Raw genomic sequence first — 13,999 nt, forward strand, 5'->3', positions numbered from 1 at the left:
TTTTGATATGTTTTAATTCCTGAACTATTTCCCCCCCCAATCATCCATTTCAAATTCAACACTTTTTATGAGGCCCCTCCCTGACTTCCATGGATCCCCCCCAAAGGTATCCCGAACCTCCCGCAGGGGCGGGGCCAAAGCGGCACAGCAGCTGCGAGGAAGAACTATTAAAACAGTGAAGTAATGAAACAGGCGTTCAGGAGTGGGAGGAGTCTTACTCTAAGTGGCACCACGCCCACCCAGGTGTGCGCCCCCCCTCCCCCGCTGACCTGCTGGTAGTTCTCCTCCTCCGGCCGGAAGCTGTTGTCGACCGGCTGGAACCTCAGGTTGACGTGGGGGACATTGTGCAGCCAGTAGGTCCACCAGGGCGCGACGTAGTCCTCCCGGGACGAAGACATCGCTGCCCCGCGGGACAAAAGTAAGACGAGCCTCGTCTCCGGTCCTCCGCTCCGGTCCCGGAGACGTTTCTAATTCCGTCTCATGTCAAAACAAAGACCGGGATGAACGCGTCGTCGGTGGAAACGCGCTCAGCCACGCACGGACACACACGCAAACAAAGCGGAGGGTCAAATCACGGGGCGTCCACGTGTCCGCGTCCGGGCGGACCCACACGGCTCGTCCGACCGTCAGCTGGCTCCGAGCGCACACAACAGCCACCACCAGCGGGGGCGCGCACGGAAGACGCGAGGAGGGGGGGGGGGGGTGCGCAGACACCCCCCCTCAACCATAAGGGTTGGGGACGCGCAGGATCATGGAAGCAGGATTATACAAAATATAGATCTTCAGAAGACTTGGGACATTTGCCCCCCCCCCCCCCCCCCCCCCAAAAAAAGCCTGAAGGGGTCACGAGTAAAAGATGAAGATTTTTAAGGGAGCTTATAAGGAAGATGTTCTGGACTGCGCCGCCACCTAGTGGCGACCTGAGACTATGACACAGAACCCGACCATGAAGAGGTCGGTGATTGCCAATAACCTGATTATACTAATCTGGTCAGATTATCCAGCACCGTCTTTATTTACGGTTTAACCCTTTGTGTGTTTAATTACTTTAACAGGTGAGGCGACGCTCTTCGTCCCCCCCCCCAGAGGAACCTGCCACCGGGACCTTTCGGTAAAGTGTTGCTGCACCCTTAAACAGGGACACACACCCGAGTCGGTATCTATCGGCGTGAAAGACGACACCGAACCACAGACGAGTCCTTTTTTTTGTTTTAGTTTTTATTACAACAATTATCTGTACATGGTGGATCTACTTGAGCTCCTTCACAGCCAGACCTGAGGAGAGAGAGAGAGAGAGAGAGAAGCCGGTTAGGAAGCGCCGCTCTAAAGCCGAATCCATTTAAATCGCTCCGCGTCCCGCCCGGCGGCCGACCTGGGGGCAGCGACTGCTTGAGCTTCTCGGCCTTCTCCTTGTCTGTGATGACCAGGGTGTACAGGTACCTGCTGCAGCGCACCTTGAACTTCACGTTGTCCTTGTTCTTCTTGATTTTCACGGCTGACGGACAAAAAAAGCGCGACCATAAACACTCGGGTACGTTTAGACGCGACGATAGCAAAATCTTTTCTGTCGGTTTTCCTGGCCTGAACGATCGTCACGACTCGGATGGATTTTAAAACGCCTGCGGGAAACGGGACTAGCGAGACATTTGAGCGGCGAGCTTACACTTGGCGTCCTTCCTCCTGGCCGTCAGCAGGAAATCTTTGATTTCTCCTATCTTGCGAGGCTGCCAGAGACAGAACAGCAGAGATGGAAACAGTTAGCCGTTAAAGAATCCGAAGCCGCCGGGTCAGAGACAAACGGAGACGCGTGTCGGTGGACCGGTGGAACTGACGTCTCTGTCGCACATCGAAACTCAGCACTTTGGTCCATCGTTATTCTCGCAAGGTAGTGAAATGCATCACAAGCACGGGAAACGCCTGAGATGTTTGGACGTCTTGCTACGACCGTCTGTCTGCCCTCACGGGAACCGGCGCCCACCGGCACTAGAGCAGCTAGCGTTAGGGGCGGAGCGCAACAATGCTAGTTAGCAAACATCCGTAACCAGTGGCCCAATACGCTAGCGGCGCCGTGCTAATGCTAAACACCAGCGGCTAGCCACTTCATACTTTAAAACGGCTGATGTTGGAACCCCACGGATAATAAATCAAGAGCAGCTAGCGTTAGTGTACGAGCTTAATCGTCTAAAAGTGGCTAGTTCCTACTGAAACCTCGGTTAGCAAAGCGGAGCGCAACAACGCTAGTTAGCAAACATCCGTAACCAGTGGCCCAATACGCTAGCGGCGCCATGCTAATGCTAAACACCACTTCATACTTTAAAACCGGCTGATATTAACGTAACTTTCTCCAATGTAACGCGGTCACAAACGGATTACCGGGCGCCATCGATTATCCACGATCATCTAACCCCCCCCAGAGAAGACGTCCTTACCATGCTGCCGTGTCAGCGGGCCGAGCGCTGGGGAAGAGCAGAGAACGAGCGAGTCAATTTATCGCTGATCAAAAAGTGTCGCATAAACAATGTTTACGTCGCACACCCGGTCGCTAATAAAACCGTTATAACATGTAATAGACGCGGTTGTAACTACTAACGCCAAAGGGGATGGATGATGATAGGAATACTCGGTTTATTCGTGTGTAAATACAATACGCACCATCTGCCAGAGAGGGGATGAAGAGGGGCGGGACTTCCGGGTTTGAATGGTTTTATACAAGCCTACGGGAAGCACAGCGGGACAATATTAGTGGGGTTGGATTTACGCGTATTCACAGCGCTTTGGTAGTGACGACACGTATTCGCTCTCAATGGATTATCTATGACGAAATTAATAGATCTTATTTCTATAATGACGTCTCATATTCTGTTTTGCTGTAGGCAAAAAAATAACATTTAAATTCCCAACTTCTCAGTCTTATTACCACTGTCTACGACTGCAAAAAATAATTTCATCAATAATGTTAATAAAAAAAAAAGTCTACCAACAAAAATGAATGACTAAATAAGTTCCCCATGAAAACGGATTTATTATGGAGGTTCCCTGCTGGAGTCCATTAATGAGCTCTATCACGGTGTCAATATTCAAGTTTCAACCACAGTGGATGATCTCTGTCAATAATTTAGACCACAAGCGCCGCACCAGCTGAGTTTGAGTGAAGCCTCGGCCTGTTTCCATGGAGATCCACTTTGACAGGACATAAATTGATAAATGTTCAGTGATCGCGTCAATCAAGAGGCGGACGATGGAGTTCCGATCGTTTCTGGAGCGTTTCTGGATTACAGAGCAGCGCCTCTAAAATCGCCCGAAACACACATTTTTATTCTGCGTGTTTTTGTGTGTTCCGTTTTTACTCCCTCTGACAGGAACCAAAAGGACAGCTTTGTCTCGACACCTCTCTGTAGTCGTTGATGCCAAGGAGATTGTATTTAAAAATCAGTGGCATTCACGAAGCATGGCTGATAAAACAACGCTCAGCGTGTTTTCCGGTCTGATGCACAAAGCCTATTACTGTATTAAGTACACGTGTACATATACCTGAGTGCCGTCCCTCCTTTTATTACATAATGCCCTGTAATCTGCAGGATTTGCTAAATGCCCGAGGACGCATCAGAGTAAAAATTCACGGTGCGCATCGACTCAGCCTCGCAGATTAGAACAAATGGCCACGACTGGTTTAACTTAAGCTCGTCTACGCTGTGGTGATCTTTATTCCGTTTGATCACACAAGCAACAAACACGAATCCTCTGATTGAGGAGAATCCAGTTCAGATTCAAGTTCCTTTTTTTTTTTTTTGACAGGTGCAGTTCAGGCGTTTTGGCTCTAGGGGGCACTAAATGGTTGTTCATGAGGGCTTGGACCAAGTTTCGTTTGAACTGTGACAACAGGAGACGCTGTGTCTCAAGGAAAGATAAAGAGTCTGTTTGTTGAGGATGTTAAAAACCAGACTTGATTGTATGTAATAGAATATAATAATCCACTCGACTTAATAGCACGTTTTGTTGTTGTTGCAGTAAACATTCTGAGTTCTACTGATCAATACATTCAATACATACTGATCAAGATTTGATTCACTTTCCAAATATTCCCATTAAAAAAAGAAACTTTCTTTCTGATTTATTATTATTATTTATATTTTGTATTTACAAGCTTCTCTCTCCCTTAAAATAATAATAATTAGGAATTCAATGAGCCTGCCCGGGGGCGATGTTTGCACAGCTTGTTCTCTTCTGAATTTATTCCACAATAAAAACTCATTTAAAGTCCTGTTTTTTTTATTTTTTTTTGGACGCGCATATTGAAGTAGTACCCCAAAAGAGTAATCCCTCCTCTTTCTGCAAAAGATAGTAATTGGAATAAATCAGGCGGAGGGATAATTGCGCTTTGTAACTATGCCCAAGCTCATTAAAAAGTCACAGTGGGGTTACAGGAGAAAATATCTGAGCGGCAGAGATCTTTTCTTTTTTTTTTTTTTTTTAACTGTCGGAGACCCGTAAAGCGTGGATGATGGAATTTCAGGCGCCCCATTGTAGGTAATGATACACATCATTTATGGCTGCGAGTGTTCACGGAAGCACCTGAGCGCTAACGAGTAGCGTAGCCGCAGATTCTGCTATTAATCACGATTTGATCTACGCAAGAGGAGCAAGAACGCAAAACAAAAAGGCACCGAACCGTCGTCGCCGGATTTGCTCGGTGGGAGGTTTGAACGCGAGGGCGCTTTTAATGGAGCAGAGGAGGCAGGATTGGTTTTACATTTAAGGGATTACCCGTGTTGAAAAGTCGTTCAAGGTCAAAGTGGGAGGACATACAAAGGCTTGGAATCTAATGTCGAATTCAAATGAAAGTCTTCAGATGCACCCGGGAACCTTCGGCGCTTCAGAATTCACTCCTCGCCGCCACGCTCATCTCCCTGATTATTGATCAGATGACGATCCGTTGCGTATCGGTTCATCTTCTGACAGCCTTATCGTCTTCAAGTACATCTGCAGCTGAGGGGAGATGATTATAGAGAGTCGGTGGCCTCAGAAAGCAAACTCCGCACAGAAAAGTCGTCGGCATGACGAGGACTCTGAGCTGCCTTGGCCGAGGTTTCCACTCTCCCAGTTCATCCTGCTGAAGTTGATTTGGACAGAAAAAGAAAAACGGGAATTGAAAATGATTTGAAAGAAAGCGAGCCAACCTCAGACGGAGGCTGGGAGGGAAGAGAGGAAGAAGAAGAAGAAGTGGGAGAATTAAAAACAAGATGAAGAAGAGGACTGGCGGTTTGTCTCGCATTCTCTTTCATATTACAGATCAATCCGCCCGAGGACTTTAATGAATTGCTTTCTTTGATATCGTCGCTGCTCTTTTTCGTATTTCTGATCATTAAAAAACGTGAAGCATTTTCCCTCTCAGCAAACCAAACAGTTTATTCCGCATTTAAACGGAGCCGCTGCTCCTCTTCCTCTTCCTCGCCGAGGCGGGGCGGGGCGGGGCGAGGAAGAGGAGCAGGAAGGGAACTTTTCAAACTGCTGTCGTATTTCTCTTCGACCGGCTGTTCCCCAAAAGGGCTCGCGCCGTATATTTTTTGCTTTAATGGAACCTGTGTGCGTTTCATTGTGCCGGTAACTCACGGCGGCGCCGCGTCCTGGCAGCTTTGCTCTGGCTCTGACCGGACCGTACGGCGGAGTCCAGTTCATCAGGAGCAGCCAGCGCTCTCCGATTGTCCTCTGGACCATGTCTGAGAGCTGCTCACCTGCCATTCGGTGTCTGTACCACCATCAATTTTCTCCTGTTCCCCTCCAGCCAACACACACACACACCGTCTCACACACACACACACACACACACACCTGTCAGCCTCCGGTGCCAGGACGTCCATCTTCCCACAGGCCCTCGGTCGGATTGCCCTTGCCTGCGCCGCTTTGCTCCCGCTGCGTCGGACTCTCTGGCACCGGGCCTGCATTTTGCCAGCATTTTACCGACGCGCACCTGTTAGCCTCGGAGCAGCTCACAAAGTCAGTCGTGAGGATGACTCATTTGATTTGCCCCTGATCCGGTACGTTTGACGGGGGGGGGGGGGTTGGCTCGATTAAAGTTCGACTTAGCCTGGAGCTACAGGAAGAAGCTTATCGTGTTGACATAACCTATGCTGACGCGCTCACGCCTCTCGAAGGAAGAATGGCGTGGACTCAATGCAAACACTTACCTGGACAACCGCGCGGGATTAACGGACATGGTCTGTTTGAGGTAGTTGCTATGGCTACCGTAAGCAAAGGACGGCGAGCAGCACACACTGTGCTGTCCTCTGCTCAGATCCCGATTTCTTTCTCCCAACAGTTAAAATGAGGGAGGGCAGGACGTCGACTCCCCGAGGTCGATCCGGGCGTGTCCGTGTGCACGTAGCGCCCATAGCGCCCTCGCTGTTCTCATTACCACGGGATCATTGCTTCCTCTAATGCCACGCACCTTCCAGCTGTTTCGTTGTCAGGGGCAATTAGCTGATGATCTGTAGAAAAAGATATTAAGATGAATTCTCAGGGCAATCGGTGGTCGTGCACAATGGAGAAAAGAAATATCCTTATTCAAAAAGCCTTGATTAATCCATAAAAGCCCCCCCCCGCCCCCCCTGGGAATCTATTTTCAAATGCCACAAACAGTTCAGCAGCACTTTGTGCATGGAGAACATTGCTGCTGCTCTCTATTGCTTTATGGAGGCATATTGAATTCACTTTATTAGCTGGAGATTTATCCAATCTGCCCCCCCCCCCCACCAACATGGTTCTCTGCAGCATTCATAATCCCCAAAAGAAAATTGATCCATTTACTCATCCTGCATTCGTCCTCGCCAGCGGAGGCGTGCAAACAAACTCCTGTTGCTCAGAAACCACATCTCGCCAAAGCGAGACGGCGTGCGGCTTCAAGCCGCTCCACGTGAACGCATTCCCAGCTTTCCACGGTCAAGCGCCGACTCGGTGCCAAGTTTTAGGGAAGCATTTAGAGACGGCGTCACCTTTTAGGGGCCAAGGCGGCGTCTTTGCGGGGAGATAAGTGCCTCCTCCTTTCCATCGCCGACCCGGTCTCGACCTTGAAGCGTCGAGCCGCGTTCTCCATGGCAACGCAAGGTCACGATCGGCCAAGGCAGACACTCCTGTTCGCCCGTTTGTGTTAATGGCGCCAAAGTGAGAATTGCAGCGAGCATTCTCTCCTTTTGTTGGCATGAGCTCGTGCTAGAATTCCAAACTCAACACGATCGCACGCAGGGAACTGCTGTTCCCCAGCGGACGCTCCCCAGCGGACGCCGTACCGATGTGTCCGAAGGGAATTTAGATTTCCTTCCTCTTGCCCTCAGCTGATGCCTGAGTCATCTCTTTTTTTTTTTAATGGTTTTTGAGAAGGGTAAGAAGAGAAATTGGGTTAAATGGAACACTTGGCCCGCCCCCCACCCGAAGTTCAGACGCCTCCTCGCCCCGGTGGCGAGTTTCGCGCTGGCGAGAGATGACAACTAAACCAGTGGCACTTCCACGCCGGCGCCTTTTCCGCCATAATATCCGCAATCACATGAGCGAGTGAGCACAGCATTTGTTTGTGGGAGGGAATGATTGATCGGGAAAAACGGGATGAGGCAGGGGAAGCCCCCGGGGTGTGGGGTTAATTCCTTTATTAGTTACTCTCTGCAGTGACGCTACAACATGAAAGTCTAATAACTCCTTTTCATGGATCTGACTCGGTTTAGATTAGGGACAACACCGGCTCTTATTTCTCCATCCTTTCTTCTTTTTCTTTCCGGTTGCTTCTTGTGAGAATAATTTGAACGATTTGCAGAGGAAGGTGCCATTAAGGCTGAACGCGTCCTCGCCGCGGACGGAAACGCTCACCGGCAGGAAAACATCGGAAGCGTCATTAAGACGAAACGAGAAGTTTCTCCAGCGGTGGAAGAGAGCGGCGGCTTTGTGGTGGATATAGTGATTTTCAAGGTGATTAAAAAGCCATTAGTGGTACGACTCTCTCAGGTAATTCACAAGGCAGTCATTCAAAACCCAGTTAGACACAAGGAAGGCCTGTGTCTGAAGAAATGACTGTTATTAGATGAAGATATTACATCAAATTGCCCAAGTGAGAAAGCGCCCCCCCCCCCACGACAATCTCCTGTCACCACGCCAAATCGCTGTCATTTGGAAAAGATGGGCTTTCCATTTCTCCCGGAAGTTTCTCATCAAATAAGCGAATCCGGACGGATTGGATCCAAAGCAGGATCAAATTTAAAATGTAAAGAAAGTCGATGTGATTAAGGCGAGCGTTGTCCGTCAACGTCCGGAGATTTAACGTTCCAGAGATAAAAGAGCAAACACGGAGCGTCGTCGGAGGCGGAGGAGGAGACGGCTCCTTTTCGAAAATGATTTCTCCTAAATAAACTTTACGCGTTATCGTCTCCTGGAAGTAACAGACGTGACAAATAACTTTCCCCCCCCGACGCAGCGGAAACTATCATCAAAATGCAGGAAGCCATTATTTTGGTGTCATATTGCATTGTACGCAGAGCGCGCTTGTCTAATGTATATTCGTACTCTACATTGACCACAAACCCTTCTATTTTTCTATTTCGAATTACAATCGCGACACAAATCTATTTCTATTCATGGCTTATTGGCTTCCAGCTTTCGTCCCAAGCTCCATTATTTTTGAAGATTGCTTCTCGGTGTGTGATGATGCGAGTTCAGCAGAACGATCCGGGCGCCGGATTCAACGGGAGGCGCGTCTCGCGCGATCGACATTCCACATGGATTCCGCGTTTACGTAAATGCCGTTCCTCGATCGCTCTCCTCATGTCCGCCTCCTTCGTCAAACACGAGTCATATTCTTTCAGGGATCTGGCTAATCGTTGGGAGAAATGAGCGCAAACGCCTCGACAGCGGAGCTATTTAAACCGTCACGCTGTCAGGAAGTTTTCATCTGGGCCAATTCCATTAATTCACAAGACAGCTGGCAAAGTGTTTGATATCTCTGTCAATCCTCCACGGAGGAACGCTGCCCGCTTCTTTTTTGAGGGGGGGGGGGGGGGGTGGTCTTTCCAAGGTGAATTGGAGGGAAGGCTCGTTGAAATTCACATAGCGAGAGTTTGGGGGAAAAAAACGTCTCCGGACATCCGTCTGGGATGAAGATTTACATCGCCCCAAAAAAACATTCAATCAGCAGGCGTGTCTTTAATTCCGTCGATGCATTTCATGTTTTCATCTATAAGATCGCACGTTGAACGGTGAAGTTCAAAGTAAACTATTCTCAGGCGCACGTTCAGCTCGCCTCACATATTTGGTACTTTTGGCGTAGCGGTTAGCTAGAAGCTCTCGTCTGTCGGAGTTTGCATGTTCTCCCCGTGTCCGTGTGAAACCGTTCTCTGGTTTCCTCCCACCTCCAAAAACACGAACGGCAAATTGTTCGCAGCGTGCGAGGTGTGCGCGTGAATGGGCTGCATGTCCCCGTGTGTCCCCGCGAGACGCCGGCGACGCATCCCAGTCCAGGTCTCCTCTTTGGGACGCATGGCCGAAGACACGCTCCCACTTCCATCTCCTAGTTAATGAGAAAAGACCAGATCCCATTGAGCCCCTCTAAGGCCCCGGCGCTCGCTGTAATCTCTGAACATAAAGCTTCACGCTTCGCTGCTCTGGGACCCAGGTCCACTTCAGTAAGTCGATATTTATATATATATATATATGCGTTCAAACATCGAGTACAAGACCGGGGTTTTGCCCGTGTGGTTCCGATCAGATGTCGCTCTGTAAGGGACTGACTTTCCGAGGACGCTCCTCGTTTGCAGTCCGCAGGCTGGAGCTCAGCGATTCATCAAACGCACCGCTGGCGAAGGGCCGACATCAATCTCACAAATTGTAATTGTCAATCCACTTAGCTTCTGGTGGAATAAGAAGCAAAGACAAGACAGCGGAAGAGAGACTCCTAGCGACAAACTCAAAGAGAATTATCACCCGGCTCCACGCTTCCTCTTATCGCCGCCGCCGCCGCCGCGCATTTGAAGATCTGTCATTCCATTGTTTTGGTCTTTATGTCTCGAACTCGGCTGTTTCATTTCAGCATCGCGGCTCGGGTCGACCTTGTTTTCAGCGGAAGAGGCATTCAGTGAAAGAAAAAAAAACCAGACAGTCACGAATACAACTGGAGAATTTAGACGCTTGTCTGGAAACAGAAGTAAAAAGAGAGTGCGTTTGTATTCGTCACCTGGCTGCAGGGTGTGTTTGATTTATGACGCGGTATGTCATTTTTCATTTCAGCATATTTTAAGGTCGGATTCCTGCTCCCTTTTTTTTTAGTATCTTTTGCAAGGTGGCTGGCATGTTCCTGTCTTTGACCCGTTTGATCATGTGACCCCTCGCGTTGCCTGCAGCTTTCACGTGCACAGATCCCTATAAGAAGTGCTAATAAAGATGCAGAAGAAACGTTTCTCGCCTGCAGCGGCAGAAATCTTTCCCGCCGAAGGGATTGTAGCGTTTGCGTTGTCCCTTTGCTGTTAGAGATCACAGACTGATGGCAGGGGGGATATATACCCATTCTCCGTTTCACCGTTTCCATCCCGGCGATTGCGTCTACGAGGCGCCAGCAATTGGAAAAACTGGAATAAGCACTCTTGTAAATTCGAGATGGTCAAAAACAAGCCTGGGAGGAAAGAAATGATTCCAAAGCGTCCAATAATTCAAATCCCACGACACCCGTGACACCACCGACCGCCATCGTCCTCAGGCTCCACCTCAGACGTCAATATCAATTATCCGTTTTCTGACTCGACGCCTCTCCGTCCCGCCGCCGCCGCCCCTCGGAAAGAAGCTCCCTTTCCTTCTGTAATTGCATTAGAAGCGACAAACACGAAATAGATGGTCAAAAGGGCACGTTTCTGCGGGGAAAGTAATTTCTGTGCATCTGAGTTTTAATTATGGAACAGAAAGAGCGTTTGAAAACGAGTGGGCACGTCTGCAAGCAGGCTCGACGTCACATTCCGGTTCCTCTCGGGGGTTTCCCCCGAGGCGCTTCCAGACTATATGATCCCTCCAGGGATACATCTGTGTACCCCCCAGAGACGCCCGGGAGGAATCCTAACCAGCCGGGCTGGATCCGTTGACAGAATCCATTCCAGTCTGAGCCCTTCTTCCTGTCTCTGCTCATTACTTCCTGTTTCTATACCAAAGCCCTTCAATTAGATCGTTATTCACCTCGTGTGTTTCCTTTTATCATTTTCCAAAATACCTCCCAGCTCTCTGGAAAAGGAGCGCACAATAGATCAACACGTGAAGCGCATTGGCGTGCGAGCCTGTCGGGGCTCGGGCGAATGTGAGACGCACAAAAGGCGAAGGACGCTCGCCGTTCACCCGAGGGATGAAACCTTCGAGGCGTGCGCTTTCTTTCTGTGAACCCAGGATGAAAGCAGACGTGCCAGACGTGCCGATGCGACATCAGACATTATAACATCACAGGATTTCATATTTCACACTCCAAACACACAACAAGCAGCGCTTCAACACTTTTCCCCGACACACAATATTTGGAGGATGCATTTGGAACAAAGTGTTGAAAGTAATTTGTGGTTTTTTTGTCACATTTCTGTGGCTTTAAGAAGCGGGATTACATCGATCACGCGATGGTCTCCGGCCACACTCACCAAGCTTTGGTTTGTCCATTCTAGGCCACCGTAGAAGCACGGCTATGAAAGACAAAACACAACTCGTCCTCAAATCCTTCGCTTTAGCAGCAAACTGGAATAAAAATATTGGAGAATTAGACGTTTTCAGGACTAGTGTCACCCGTCGTTCATCCCTCAATCAATCCGCAGATTATTTAGTCTCCATTCAGCCGCCTGCTCTCTTCCAGATTGCTAGCGTTTAATCATAATTCCTAGCATTGGTGAAAAAGATGCGTTTCTCTCGGGCTTCTTCTCCTCCAATGTTCACTGCTCAGCTGGTTGCAGCAACAAGCAACGCATTGACCCCGTGGAAGTTGCCAAACTGTGTTGGAATTTTCACAACAGATACTTTCAAATTGACCCCCAGGAACTGCTTGGCTTCATCTGAGGCCGCAGATTTCTCAAAGCTCCGATTGGATTGGAAACACTGAACTATCGGAGCCGGAGTAGCCGGAATTGAGCAGCTGTGAAGTCGGTTGCATTTCTCAGAAGGCATTAGCCCGGCCCTCGGGGGAGTCGGCGTGTGCTGCCGGCCTGTGGAGGAGATCAGAGATGGGGGGGGGGGGATCTCCCTCTGCAGCTCCATTGTAGTCCAGGTAGCTCAGATCAAACGCAGCAATCCCCACAGAGCTTCTCCGAAAGTGCTTACCGGGAGGCAATCATGTGCAGCTCTTAAAAAAAAAAAAAAGAAGAGAGAGAGGCGTGCCATCTGGCCTTTTGAAGATAGCGGTTTGAGATTAGAGCAGAACCTGAGTCACGGAGCATCGATGGGGGCTCGAAACGGGACCGTGTCGGGAACAGACCCAATGGCAGACAAGGTAGCGGCGAAACTCTTAATGCGGTTGTTTGGAAGCGAACAGAAGAAAACACGGACGGATCCATTTAGATATTGATCGGCGCCGTCACGGAGGGCTTTCCAGCGCTGACGGGAATCCAATAAAGATGACGAGGGAAAGCCGCAGCGTCGTCGGAGTCGGATCATTTACGGATGGAATTGTTTTCCACTTTGTGTGGACGCTAACTTTTCCATCTGTTTCAGCCTTTTATCTCGTGTGCTGTTCTTCCGCCGTTCGACCGGAGAGTGTAAAACAAGGCAATAAAAGCGCAATGCATGATGGGACGGAGGTCCTCTCTGTCTGAGCGCTGACAGCCGCCTGGAGAGTCAACCCCCCGACTGCGATGCCATTTTATCTGTCTAACAACAGAGTAATATAAAAACCACACATTGTTCACTGGGGGGGTGGGGGGGGGGGTATAAAAGGGCACCTCACTTGACTGAAACTTATTACCACTCTATTTATAAAACCGTGTCTTTGAGGTATTTTGCGCGATAAGATGGCAATTTCAATAAGAGGCTCCACCGGCTTTTGGCCCCCGTGGGCTTTGGCTCGAGTGGGAGTGGGATATATTTCACAGGGGAGAGCTCGATCAAACGAAGGGTGAGCATTTGCAAAAGTGAGATATAACGCCCCCCCCCCTCCTCCCTCCAAGGACATTTTGCCGGGGAATCATTCAAAGTTTGCTTGATTGGGAGAGCGAGGTGCGACCAAGTTGAAGTTGAAGCGGTCTGTCCATCTGTTTTCTAGGCTAATGAAGGGGGGGGGGGGGGGCGTTTTGGAGATGTGCTTCATCCAAAATTAAGAGGACAGCAATGACGAGGATGCCGAGCAGATCGATCCCACTGATGCGAGCTGCAAGCTTAACAATCCCTGTACGCTCTATTGCTGCGTGATGCACGTGTGTGTGTGTGTGCGTGTGGTGTGTGTGTGTGTGTGTGTGTGTGTTTGATGGAGCATGCAACGCGTGCGCAGGTTGACAGGATCATGGAGGCTCAGTGTCAAAGCAGACAGCTGATCGCAGGCTGGAGTAAACACCTGGCATCTCGCTTGTCTGCAGCTGAGGCGAATCGTTGTCAGAATGAAGGCGCTGGGAAATCGCCTGAGAAGCAAACTGGGGGGGGGGGGGGGGGGGGATTGCAGCATGCGGGGGGGGGGACGCTGAATCCGTGCTTCATGCATTTACTTTCGATTCAAAAGTTTGTGTTTTATTTCTTGGCTCTTGCGACGGCGACCCGGAGAACCGGGAGAAAACCCACGCAAAAAACTCCACACAGATAGGATTCCAACCCGGTACGTTCTCGCTTTGAGGCAACAGCGCTAACCACTACGCCACCTTCCCGCCAAAGATATTGCGCTGGCTGGGACTCAAACAGGAGCAGTAGTCTGAGCATAGTGCCTGTTTTTGGATCCAGGCGCTCAACACAGAGACTCCAGCAGCATTTCAGAGTTCAGCAACTTCCCTCCTGGGATCCGTCTACGTCATGCAATCAACGACGGACG

General features: G+C 49.7%; 1 protein-coding gene across 1 annotated transcript in view; it reads right to left on the bottom strand.

Moving 5' to 3' along the window:
• ttyh2 (tweety family member 2) overlaps window positions 1-398 on the bottom strand; it is a 7,882-nt gene extending 7,484 nt beyond the window's left edge. The window contains 1 exon segment of the mRNA XM_068754826.1: window positions 219-398. Within this exon segment, the coding sequence (XP_068610927.1) occupies window positions 219-398 (180 nt within the window).
• Window positions 399-13,999: the final 13,601 nt, after the last annotated feature.

Source organism: Brachionichthys hirsutus, chromosome 21, assembly GCF_040956055.1.
Source record: "Brachionichthys hirsutus isolate HB-005 chromosome 21, CSIRO-AGI_Bhir_v1, whole genome shotgun sequence".
In the NCBI taxonomy this organism is placed as follows: Eukaryota; Metazoa; Chordata; class Actinopteri; order Lophiiformes; family Brachionichthyidae; genus Brachionichthys; species Brachionichthys hirsutus.